The sequence below is a fragment of the Psammomys obesus genome, unplaced genomic scaffold (assembly GCF_907164565.1).
Source record: "Psammomys obesus unplaced genomic scaffold, mPsaObe1.curated_primary_1811, whole genome shotgun sequence".
Classification (NCBI taxonomy): Eukaryota; Metazoa; Chordata; class Mammalia; order Rodentia; family Muridae; genus Psammomys; species Psammomys obesus.
The window spans coordinates 3,797,621-3,810,826 of NW_026585626.1; the positions used below are offsets into that span (position 1 = coordinate 3,797,621).

Here is a 13,206-nt window from a genome sequence, read left to right on the forward strand (position 1 = left end):
AATATCAGCATTGCAGCCCCTGGAATGGGAGCAGTAGGGACAGAGCTACCACGTGGGTGCTGGGGACCAAACCTGGGTCTTTTGCAAGAGCAGTAAGTGATATTAACCACTAAGCTAACTCTCCAGCCCTAGTGAAAATATTTTAATTAAAAACAGAAACAAATACAAGCCAGTCTGAGTATGTGGAAAACCATTTGGTCACCACCCTTCATTCCTAGGACAGATACACTTTCCTAAGGAAGATACATATAAAGTATTTCTCATAAAAATGTCATGGGTAGAGTCTGTGGCAAAAGAAAATCAGGAGGTGCAGAGAGAGTATTTGGGTTTTTAAAAATATAATAGCATTCTTTCACCACATTTTTAAAATCCCAATTATTTCAAAAAGTTTAAAAAAACCAGAGACAGTGAAGATATGTATGTATGTTTTCTAAAGAATTGGAAGAAGAAAGGAGGAGCGCTATTAGGTGATGGTATGGGGGAAGGTTTAGGACAAGGAACCTATTCTATATTATTTCACAGTGGTGGGTACATGATATTATAGGGTTGGCAAGGCCCACAGAATTGTGCAGCCCCAAGTGTAAACCCTAAGGTAGACTGTGGGCTCAATCTCATACTAGGGGATCAATATTCAGTTGTAACAACGCAAGACAGAAATGACAGGAGCCACTGGGTTATGGCTGGAGAATATGCAAGCTATATAGTCTCAGTTTTCCTGTAGTAAAGGTAAAACTGCATAAATAATATTAACTTAAATCGTATGTATGTGTATATGCACACACAACACACCGTCTTCTCTTCTTTCAAAAGTAATAATGCAGGGCTGGAGAAATGGCTCAGTGGTTAAGAGCACTGACTATTCTTCCTTAAAGGACCCGGGTTAAATTCCCAGCACCCACACGGCAGCTCACAATTGTCTCCATTTCCAAGGGATCTGACACCTTCATGCTGATGCCCATAAAATAAAAATTAAATTATTGAAAAAATAATGCAACTTGGTTTTTCTCACTGATATTTATCTGGTACATCCCATTGTCACCTTAGTCCTCGTAAAATTCTGAGCACAGGGATAAGCAATTTTGAGTCCCTTTATTCCATGCAAACACTAAGGCACAATAAGCCAAGTGATGTGTCTAAGAACAGTAGAAAGAACCTTCGGTGACACAAACTAAAATCCAGTTTTTCTCAGCTAAACTGTCCCCATGCTCTTCTTCAATGGCAGCGGCCACTGTGTCCTGAAAAAAATCAGTACATCCTGTGAAAAGATCACACATTCCCAAGTGGATGTCTGTGAGAGCAGATTGCATCAAATCTTACAGGGAGATCTGAAGCCACGTGCTTGTCACCTCTGTATAAGCATGACCCCTTTCTTCAACAGATCTTTTCCCTACGTGTGAGTGGTTGCATAAGTGTCAAAGGTTAACCCCTCTCCAACCCCCCACTGCAACAATTGATAATAGCCTTGTATTTTTAAAAACAGAGTCAAACCACATTATGTAGCTTAGACTCTGAGCTGGGCTACCTAAGGCTAACTACAAATAACTGCAATTAGTCATGCAAACAGCCTTCGTCGCCCTTCTGGCCTGGGCCAACATTCTCCAACTAGCAGGGTAGGATTAGAAACCGTGTCCTTATTCCCAGCACCAGAGTAAACTGAGGCTCAAATGGGAGTAAGACAGCATGTGCTCTTGTCAGAAGACCAACTATATTCAGGGAAAGCAAGATGAACTCTGACCTACAAATTTGAAAACGCCCAGATCAATCGCCAGTGATATGGTGAGAGGAACACGGAGCATATGCCATTGTTAACACATGGGACTTGCCTTTGTTCAGGGTCTATTAAATTTAATAACTTCCCCCTTTATGGCTTTAAACAGAGACCCTCTTCTAATAAGAGTGGCTCCCATAGAATTTAATTACTTGGCCGTGGCTGCGGCAACAAGGGCGTGTTCACCCAGCAGGTGGCTCTTAACATAGGCTTCAGGGGAGAAACAAAGGAGAGGGTCTCCGGGGTTTGACCAGGGGGGGTTTACCAGCGTTGTTTTAACTTTCTGCTTTATTAGTAATCATTGCTGGAGCTTTCTTTTTAAACTTCCCGAAGGCCTTGCTCCCTCCTGCGCGTGGAGCTGGAGAAGCATTCTGTAGAAATGACTGCGAGCATGGATGTGGCATACTACTGGAGCTATTGATTTCAAAACCTGAACTCCAGGAGGCACGGCAGGGCTGTTCAAGGGACATCTTTTCTTAAATGAGTTCCATCCAACGCCCCTGGGTTTTAAATTACGTGGGCTGATCCCCCTAACAGATCTCAAGTGATCAAGTGGTCCCCCAAACTCCACACTGGCAATTCCTCTACCTTGTGGTAGCGATAAAATCATTTTCAGTGACTTTATTTGTTGGGCTAATGCCTACTCTGCTGAGTTCGGGAAATATCAGTTCAGGAACTGAGAGCCATTAGGATAGAAACCTCTTCAACAGCCTTGTGAAGCTGAGTGAAATTGCTTCTGATATTAAGATATTTTTTAAAAAGAGAGTCAAGACTGCTTGCTTAAACAGGGAAAACAAAAACAAAAAAGAAACTTTCAGGGGAAAATAACTTTATGGAAAAGGCGTAAATGCCATGAAACAGTTCTTGATATAACTCCTAGTGGCCTCTCCCAAAGTAAGGCAGACAACAGCTATGGTTCTTTGCCTGTGTGTGTGTGTGTGTGTGTGTGTGTGTGTGTGTGTGTGTGTGTGGTTAACATGATCTCCAGAGATCATGGGAGGCCCACTGTGAGAAAGAACACTAGGAAGTGCCTGTGCCAGCCCCTGCACCTCAAAGTCACAAGGGAGGTGATCAGATAGGAGGGAGGGAAGGAGAGAGAAAAGCCAATTGAAATAGAGAGAGCCTGTGGGTTCCCGGGTGGTCAACAAGGAGTCTTCTTTCAGTGGTAGGATTAGTGCGTGCAATACCGTTCGAAGGTCAATATATCTACAAAGTATCCTATAATGACCTTCAGGAAAATGATTATGGTTGTTACGTGACGCCACACAGGAGTGCCCTGCACACACGCACACAGGCAGCGGCATGGGTGACGGCATCCTTACAATGGCAAACCCCTGCTGTGGTCTGGGCTGCAGACAGCCTTCTGGTCTCTGTGTTGTCACAACTTGTTTCTTTAAGAATTTCATGCACCCTCCCTTGGCTCCTCCATGTTACTTATCTTCTCTGTGTCTGTGCCTCGTAGTATGCTTGTCCTGTACTGTACAGCTAAAATCCACTTATAAGCGAGGAGCCTTGTAGAAAAGTGGGAGGAAAGAGAAATGGACCTGGAGGTGACAGGAGCTCCACAAAAAGACCAGCGGAACCAACTAAGCAGAGGGGCTTGTTGAGACTTGAAGTATCAACCAAGGTCCATGCATGAACTGGACCTAGCCCCCCTACACAGATGTAGCAGATGGGCAGCTTAGGCTTCGTGTGGGTTCCCTAGTAAAGTGGGGGCTGCATCTGACAGGAACTCACTTGCAGCTTTTTGATCACTTCCCCTGGCAGGACTGCCTTGCCAGGCCACAGAGGAAGAAACTTGATGAGCTGGGGTGGATGGGAAAGGGGGCTCCCTTTTCTGAAGGAAAGGGGAGAGGGAGAGAGGAAGGGAGGAACCGAAAGACTGACACAAGCTAATGTGAGGTGACCTATAAAGCCACCTGGGGCCCGGATGCTCCTTAAACTTATTATATAAGGTCATACTTATTGTAATGCCCGTGGTAGGGGGAGAAGCCCAGAACAGTGAGGGCTGTCCCTGCATTATAATGTCATGAGGCCGGTATCTGATACACTGAACTTGACTTTTATAACTTAAGTGAGTATGGTCCAAACCCGTTACTATCAAGAAGGACCCCTTTGTCAGCTAGATGACAATAGCATAGTGTTTAGTTATGAGCCTACTAACTACTCTTGTTCTCATGGGAGTATTTAAGACTGCCTGGAATTAAAGGAAAACATTCAGATCTTTTTATCTATTGTGCTATGAACTTCAAGACATCAGTAGTGCAGCTTTCTCTGTAATGAGCGGCAGGTAACATGCCTTCATTATTTTATATTCAACTCTATATTCATTTTATACCTTAATAACAATAATGTAAATACTTAAGTAATTATATATGCTATATATTTTATGAAGTAATTTTTTTCATTCCACAGCACAGAAGTGTTAACTCACTTAAAGACTGAAATATTCCAAAGAATTTTTTGTTTTAAATATGTTCTGTGAGGATCCATATTTATTAGGCAAATAATCTATCTTAAAAAGTTTAGGTTCCTATTTATTTTCTTAATTTAAGCCAAACCTTGCCTGCAAATGACACACAGATATGCAATTTTAAAAACAATTTAGCTTCGATATTTCAGCTATAATCTGTCGCATGCTGTGTGTCACGTCTGTCCTGAATAATTTATACTCCCCCAGTAATTCTAATGGATCATTATTATACCCTTATTAATAAAGTTTTACAAACCTAGGTTTTAGTCAGTTAAGGGGCTTGCCTGGTGCTTCTGTGAGATACAAACGTGGGTCTGAAGCGACTATTCCTCGCCCAGCATCATCTGCAGGTATTTTGTGCATCCCTCTGGAAGAGATGTTACCTGAAAGCATCTCAGAGGTGACTGTGGGGCTATGGGGGGGATGGTGATGGTGCACAGATAGCATTTGAGCTATCTGTGTTACAGGCAAACGGTAGGCAGGCAGACAAGAGGGCTGGGGGCACATAGATTCCATCCAATGGGTTTATTTTCTAGAGGAAAAAAAACCTTCAAGGTCCATCTCATCTACCTTGAGGATGGTTTTATATATTGAAGAGAATAATAATAACGTAGAAATTGTGAATCCAGCCCCCAGTGCTCTACAGAACAACCATCTCTCTGACATAATCTCCAAGATGAGCCCTGGGGAGTGGAACAGCACTGGGTCCTGGCAGTGTGATCGGAGCCTGTCAGGTAGTGCTTGGGGTGAAGGCACAGCCCCACAGCCAAGAGTGAGGTCAGGAGGTACAAGGTTCTCCCAGCTCCTGACAGTCTGCAGCTGCCTGGTCCTTCCTGTTTCCCCACATGCTGACAGGAGGGATTTTCTGTTCTATTTCGTGTTTATACAGAACCTCCACCTTGGCTCCCTGTTACTCCTTTACCAGTCACAACTCACAGAGATGCTTGGAGAGGAGGAAAAAACTGGACTGGACTGAATTTTAAACCAGTATAAAGCGGGAGCTCATTCCTGCCTTTGGCTTAAGATCAATCACAGCTGCAGAACCAGCCAGCTTCGGCTCCTGCCTCCTTCTCTGTAGAATGGAAAGAACTATACTGTCTCTTCATGGAAATGCTTGAAGTGACAAGATCAAAATAACCGGGCTGTTCCACATCACAGGTGTGAAAGGCAAACACTGATGACTAGCCCATTGGGCAGTCATCTGTTCAAGGTTGTTTACAGCTGTTTTCATGGTGAATCCATATATGAACACACCTTGCTTAAGAAAATGTTGCAGGTTTGTGTCTCTGTAGCTACAATTATCTTCTGGGGCTCTTTCTTTCTTTTTAAAGATTTATTTGCTTTTATTTCCTGTGTATGTGGGATTGCCTGAGGGTATGTATGAGCACCAAGTGTATGCCTGGCTTGTCACTGGTAGAGATCAGAAGAGGGAATCAAATCCCCTAGAACTGGAGTCGTAGGTGGTTTTGAGTTCTGGGAAACAAACTCACACCCTTGCAAGAGCAGCAAGGCTGAGCCATCTCTCCAGCCCCACTAGGGCTTTTTCAAGGAGCAAAAATCTGCTTCAACTACAAAGGGTTGGTCAGATAGAAGCCCAAAGGGACCCTCAATGCGAACAAGTCTGCATACGTCAAAGGTGCCTTTGGCCCTACGCAAAACCAATTCTTTGTCTGGAATACAGATGAAATGATCAAAATTCAGTGCTTGATCTTCATCTAAGCACTGAGGCCTCAGCCCCGAGCAAACTTTCTAGCCCCCTGTGTATCTTCCTCTTCCTCTCCCTTGTCCTTGATTGATGTGTTGCCTAAAGGAGATGGTGATTTCACTCAAAAGAGAGATGGAAACTAAATGTCTATACTATACTTGGCCCAGCTCCCGACAGATGTCATGCGATTCATAAGCAAAGACAGCAGTGGTCAATAAAATGTGATAACATGGTTATCCAAAGAAACTTCCAGCTCTCCCTCCACCCCTCTCCCATCCCTACTCACCCCAGGGGGGGTCCATCTGCAGCAGAAAATGTGAAGGCACTAGGACCAGAGAGCCCTTTCCTGCTACTCGCTTGAGAAACAAAGCCTTCCCTCCTCCCAAGTTGAAAGAAATAAAGGAGAGTAGCCTAATGGAAGCCTGCTGGTGGAGCTCCGGCTTGTCAGTGATGCGACTCAGCAGGGAGAGTAACGGCTCCGAGCTTTGCAGAACATTGACAGAGGGAGAGAAACGGAAACAGAGACAAAGAGAGAGAAAGAAAGGCATTAACCTGGCCAGGAGTCAAACAGGTGCTTGGGGCCCAAACACTGACACAAGATGACACGAAATACAGTGGCTTGTGCGGTCCTGTGGAGTTATGGCTGATTATGAATGTGATCGGGGGTGTACATCAGAGTGAGCAGAGAGGTTGTTTCCCTTATTTATGGGACTCATATGGCCGGGTGAGGCCCTCAGCTTCTCTCTGCATGTCTATCTGAAGCCTTTACTGAAACTTTCTGGCTCCCTCTTGCTAAATTCTGCAGGATGGAAAAGAGGATGGCCAGGTCTTTTCAGGCACCCACAGGCCTTCACCATGATCCACAAGCTTTGGGCGTCTTTGGTGTCATGGATTTGTGAGCACGGGGGCTGTCATGTAGGGTGACAGTGTGCCTCCATCTTGAGCTTCCTCGTGTTGCCTTTCAAAGTTCCTCTGGGCCTCACTGTGCTGTGAAAGACTAGGTCTCTCTTATAGGTACCCTAAGCTTGAAGGTGATCTCCCTTGGAACTGGTGGAGCTCGGGCATTAGGAATGAAGTTGTGGTGCCATCAGTCTGTACTTTGTCTTACAAGCAGAGGAAGGCCTGGCATTTTTTCCCTGGGGGGAGAAGGCCCCAGGAAGACAGCACCCCTCAAATGGGATACAATTCGAGCAGGACACTAACTGGGCAACACTAAAGATTGTCTTAAGTAAAATGTGCCGTCTCTAATGGATTTTCATCTCTTGAATTAAAAATGTTCGAGTGTTTGAAAGCCCTGTAAACTCAGAAGACTGGTTGCCTAGTGCCACCTGTCTCTGATAGACAGTGGCTGTGAGCATAGATAAGCCAGGCTTGTTCCATCCCCACCCCGCACCCCCAGCCCCCGTGCAGGGGTGGGCTTCTAGTTAAAGCTTGGTCTTTACCTGAAATACGCCTGGGCACGTCGGTGATGGCAGGTAGCCCAGTGCCCCGCGTGGAAGACAGCGGCGTGGTGGAGTGGATGGATGGGGATGTCATCTGGCTCAGGTAAGAAGGATAAGACTGGTCATAGGACCATGGTGGGGAAGATTGTGCCTGCCTGGGATCTGGGGGTGGGGGAAGGGAAAGATGAAAAACAAAAACAGTTCAGTATTTCAGCTCCCAGCCTTAGAAACATGCAGCCCCAGAACTTAGACACAGCACAGACGAAAAAAAATGAGACTATAAAATAAATAATAATAATGAATATCTCCCATGACCTTTCCCTTTTAGGCCTCAAATAGCTGAGAGCTCTGTAGACTTGATGTCTCAATGAACGCAACAAAATGGGTGAGCATGAGGCCCATTTGTCTCTCTTATACATAAATATTTCTACTTGGAAAGTCTAGTGGCCATTTAGAAAACAATCCACTTTGCTTATTTTTATAAAGTAGAATTTATTTTATTTATTCTCTGTATTTTCAAAATTCCTTCCCTGAACACTCTAAATTATATATATATATATTTTTCTGTCAATTAACTTGTATAACTTTACAAAAAGATATAGACCACATTTTTCACTGTTGCTTATCTGGCTTCTGTGATTCAGGGGTGCTTCTTTGGTCTGAAAATGCCTGATTCTGTGCTTCCCTTATGGTGGGCTTTCTTTCTGGGAGGGTCAATGAAATGGCATTTTCTAATGGGGGAGTCAAAGGATAAAGATAGGATGAAAACGGAGGAGGCAGCATGCATACAGATGAGAAAGGAAGGAAGCAGGATACATTATCTAATGTAGAAAGCTAAAACAGAAAACAACCTTTGAGAAAGGACAGAAGTCAATTTTAAAACCAACTATGATTGAATGCTGAAAATCTACACTGCCATCCAGGTTCAAAGTGAGTTCCTGACAGCAAGAAGATGATCCCAAACAGAATAGGGAAATGCTTTAATCCCACTGAAATCTCGTCTTTAAAAAGTGTCATGTGCTAGGGCTGTGGCTTCACGTTCTTCAGAGGCACTGATAATAAAAGTGGGGGGGGGGGGCAGAAAACCGATCAAGGTTAACTGCAGAGAGCTGACAATGTCTTTGACATTTCTCCACTGGGGTTCTGAAAGGTGGATATTCAAAGCCAAGAAGTTTATTAAAAGGCCATCACCATTTGCATAAGAAAAGAGAGGGCAATTTTGCTTTGTTTCCTTTTTCCCTCTTTGATCCTATGCTACCTGGTTATTTCCCAGGTGTCACCTGTTCAAGTACTAACTAGGCCCAGCTGTACAGAACCTCCTGGATCAGGTGAAACTGAGTGTGTTCAGGGTGCTTTGGGCAGAGATAAGTAGGTAAATTTGTTACTATTCCCAATATAAAGACTGTGCACTGTTTTAATCTTACTCAGAAGCTAAGTAACAGGATCATAATCAAATTTCACATAATTGTTTTTATTTCATAACTTAAAATTTTTGTGCTTATTTTAAAAATTAACTAACTTGGCTTTTTTTTTTATTTCAGGGCAGTTGGTATATTTGAATGTAGACAGGCTTTGGAATGTTTAGAACTGGGTCAGAATTAGCTTTGAGAGAGAATTTCCACACTCTCCTTGGCCTTGACCACACAGAGCCTAGGTGTGCTCATCCATAAAGAGACTATTATAAAGACCTGATCATGGGAATGTGAGATCACATGAAAAAACTATTTAGGAGAACACTACACAGAAGACTTTCAGCACATATCCGCCCATTATTTTAAGATTAATTCTTAAATGGTGTGTGTGTGTGTGTATGTGAGTATGTGTGTGTGTGTGTATGTGAGTATGTGTGTGTGTGTGTGTGTATGTGTGTTCACATGAGAGCAGGTGTCTGCATGGTCCAGAAGAGGGCATCGGATCTCCTAGAGCTGAGATTTCAGGAGGATGGAAAGCCATCCAATGTGAGTGCTGGGCACTAGACCCCTACACCTCTAAAGTGCAGTGCATACCCTCGTCTGTGAGCCATTTCTCCACCCCTCATTCTTAGCATTCTTTTCTTAAAACAGAACTAAAACAACAACAAAAAACCACTCATGGTTGTTCCCTATGTAAAGCACATCAGAAGTAGAGTGCATTAGGGGCAGGTATAAACTTCTCCCATTGACTCTTAGTCTTAGAAAATGAACAGTGAAATTAAAAGAAAATCTGAACAGTCAATTTTAGGTTTATTTCTCAAAATAAAAAGGAGTACATAATAAGACATGGATTTTTCCTAGGCTATTTCCTCTTTTAAAGCCTCTTAGGTTTTTTTTTTTTTTTTTTTTTTTTTCTATGCAGTGAAGCTGTTGAGTTTCAGCTATTCCTTGTTTATTTGTTCAGTTTGGAAACAATTTATTTAAAGATTATCTAAATAGGACATACTTCCTTGAGTGGAAATAATTAAATACATCTGGATATTTATCTGAAGTTTACTGACATTAATAGATACGGAAAGGGGGACACCCAATTCAAGTTTAAGGACCATTTACCTGAGTTTGCAATTCAAGAAGAGAGTAGTACTGTTCTAACATAAACTTTCCATCAGAAAGCTAAAAGATACTTGATGATTAAAAATAATGAATCTCTATGCTTTAAAACTCCCAAGGTTGAGATTACGCAGATTGGCAGCCCTTCAACCTCGAGTGACTGGTCCTTGTTATCCACAGATACTGACACACTTCCTCGCCTCCCACCACAAATGCGAGTTACTATTTAGAGAGATGGAAATCATCTTCAGATGGAGAGGGGCTGGTTCCTTAAAGAGCAGGAGAACTGTCTCGGAAAGGCCGGGACAGGACTCAAGCACACTCTCGACAGATGAAAGGGACAGCCACCACATGGCTACAAGAGGGGGTTCTGCAGGAACAGAAGTTGGATTTACAGAGTCTAGATTTAACCACACCGGACCGTTTCCTCAGCAAGTGGTCTGACCTGTGTATCCAGTCCTCAAGGGCGACAGTGAGTTAGCATAATAGTCCTCCTCACCTAAACTGGGAGGGGGAGGGGGGAACTACAACAAAATGCAGGGGATGACTGTAATAATTAAACATATCACAAAGGGACTAAGGGTCCCTGGTTGTGACATGCAGCCTTAGTCATTCTCCTTGTGCTGAGAGACAGCCCAGTACAGTGGGAAATGAACTGTCCTTCTAATGAGACAATGTGGGTGGGAGGGACAGTCCACTATTTATAAGTTATATGACATCAGCTAGATGAGCAGACTTCAGTTTCCTTGTCTGGAAGTAGCATGCTGAGGCAAATGAAGACAAAGGGAGTGGAGGTTTACAGCTCCCCACTGTGATGAGTAGGTCATGTAAACTCTTAGCCCCAGTGGTTTATCTGTAAAATGGGAGTAATGATTCTGATTGGGTTTCATGAGCATAGCAGGAACTATGCCAGATCTGATACTTTATCTGCCTCTCCGGGTACCTATTAAGCAGATAAGAGGTGCTAGCTATAAAATGAATACAATCATAACTACTGTTGTGTTTGGAAAACCAGATGAAAATAAAGCATTTTGATAACTTTTAAGATCGATGTGAAAACCATTATTTTGCTATTACAGCTCATGAGGGCAGGTTCTACCTAATGACCTGGGATGTCTTTCTTAGGGCTTCTCACCTTAAATGAAGATGGCACTATCATCTCTGTGTTAAAGCCCTCACAGCCAAAATCAAATAATACACAGTGAAGGGCAAATCGGCATCATTATCAAAGGAATAAAAATCTGACTCTACCACTCTCTGGACTATCTGAGTTGGCGTGCAGCTATTAAATATTTCTGAGATCAGATGGTATAATTAAATGTACGCCTTAAGCATACAAGCCACTCAACAGTGAACTTCCAGGTGGCTTGAATAAATACCAGAATGATAAAATGTTGTGATCAATCATTCTAAAACTCTCTTTAGCTATGAAAGAGTTATTATACCGAGGAAGTTTCACATAAAATTTCAGCCTGCCAGATCTCAACTAGGATGGTTCGTTAAAGAACAACATTGTTTTCAGTGGAGGCCTTTCCCAAAAATGTTCTCACTAACACCAAACAAGGGAAGGGTGCTTTGTCCTTTGTCACTGAGATGATTGGCTATTGCCCAGCCAATCTCTCTCAAGGTCAGTCCTCGTCTTAAAATTGTATGACAATGGCGGCGGGGACAGGAGAAAGACTAAAGAAGAATACATTGTAAGAAGTACCGTGGTGTACCCACTAGACTGAGTATGAGGAGCAATGACCTTATCTGAAAGGGAGTGTGCTGAGCAGCCCCCACCGCCACCCAGGCCTTACCTAACTCTAGGTGAATGAGCGAACAGACCATTGATCTCATGGATGCCAATCCTAGGTCACTGGCTGGACAAAGGACACGCCTGTCTAAGCTTCAATTTCATCAGCAACTTACGGAGAAACAAAACATCTCCTTTTCAAACTTGTGAAGATTGAGAGAGTATGTGTGTGTAACAGAGCCCAGCATGTGGTCAGACTGCATCTGTGCTCATTGCGCAGATGTCCTAAATCAACCATCTTTAACACTGACCCTGTTTCCTTCTTGAACTTGGTTTCATCTCAGAAAGAGAAAGTCCGTGCTTTCAAATAGGATAGCCTCCAATTTTCCAGTCTTGTGGTGGGAGGAAAATGGCTAAAATATTTGTTTCCTAAGAGTGCGTAAACTTAATTATTGTTACGATGTATGTGTGTATGTATATGTGTGTATGTGCATATGTATGGGCGTATGTTGTATGTGTGTATATATGTGTATGTGTACATGTGTGTTTGTATATGTACATGTGTGTATGTGTTTTTGTATGTTTATATGTTTCTGTATGTGTGTGTACAGTTGTTAGTGGAGTGGAGATAAGTCACTTAACCAGATCTCATAAAAGCTTTCTGAACTGTACTTCCTGAAGAAACCTGAGCCTTCTGAGATTCACTCTGACCTCAGGTGAGTCAGAGCAGGTAGGGCTAGAGTCACAATACAGGACAATACAGGACCTAACTGTGCAACAGACCTTAGGAGTCACCATGAATCAGCTCAGCCTTGCGTTCCTTTGCTTAAACCCACTGCAGCCACATGGTATGGCTTATTTTCTGGGTCTTCAAAACAGGAAGAAAGCATCAGGAGCTGTGACTCCAAACTAAGAATAGTCTTGATTTTTGAAGCTCCAAAGCATGAAATGTATCAAGCATGGCCTAGAGATGGCATCTAGGGTACCAGCAACTACAGATGAGATGCATCTGCAATTTCACAGAAGATATAAAAATAAATAAAACCTGGTGTGTTTTTTTAAAGATTTATTCATTGTTTATTTTAGTTTTCATGTGTATGTGTGTCTCTGCCCGCATGTGTGCATGTACACTAAATGTATACAGTCCCCGAGGAGGCCAGAAGATGGCAGGAGTTGCAGATGGTTGCACAGCGCCACACGAGTGCCGGGAACTTAGCCTGAGTCCCCTGGAAGAGTGGCGGTGCTCTTAGCCACTGAGCCATCTTTCCAGTCGCTGTGGTTAAGCTTTCAGCACTCTCACGATGTTTTCAAACTACAATTCATTTCTTTTATGTATCAACATTCAAGACCAGCGCCTAAAGTTGCTCCCTGCATTACAGAAGTGTGAATGTTTTTATGCAAATATTAATGTTTAGAAAGAAAATCTTTAGTGTTGCATTTATGTGCATATGCTCTTTAGTGCTTGGGAAATATGAAATATTCAATTATCTCAAATATATTTCATTTTCATTCCATCTCTATTTCTGCACAAACTCCTGCCACCTCTACCCAAAAAAGGGGA

At 43.0% G+C, this 13,206-nt stretch overlaps 1 protein-coding gene across 5 annotated transcripts in view; it reads right to left on the reverse strand.

Moving 5' to 3' along the window:
• Runx2 (RUNX family transcription factor 2) overlaps window positions 1-13,206 on the reverse strand; it is a 127,361-nt gene that overhangs the window by 26,409 nt on the left and 87,746 nt on the right. For 4 of the 5 annotated variants that reach the window (XM_055612433.1, XM_055612426.1, XM_055612416.1 and 1 more), the window contains one exon: window positions 7,389-7,550. In XM_055612433.1, coding sequence (XP_055468408.1) covers window positions 7,389-7,550 — 162 coding nt within the window. Of the gene's footprint in view, window positions 1-6,279; window positions 6,430-7,388; window positions 7,551-13,206 lie in introns of those variants that run through there. The other variant, XM_055612441.1, reaches the window with a different exon arrangement.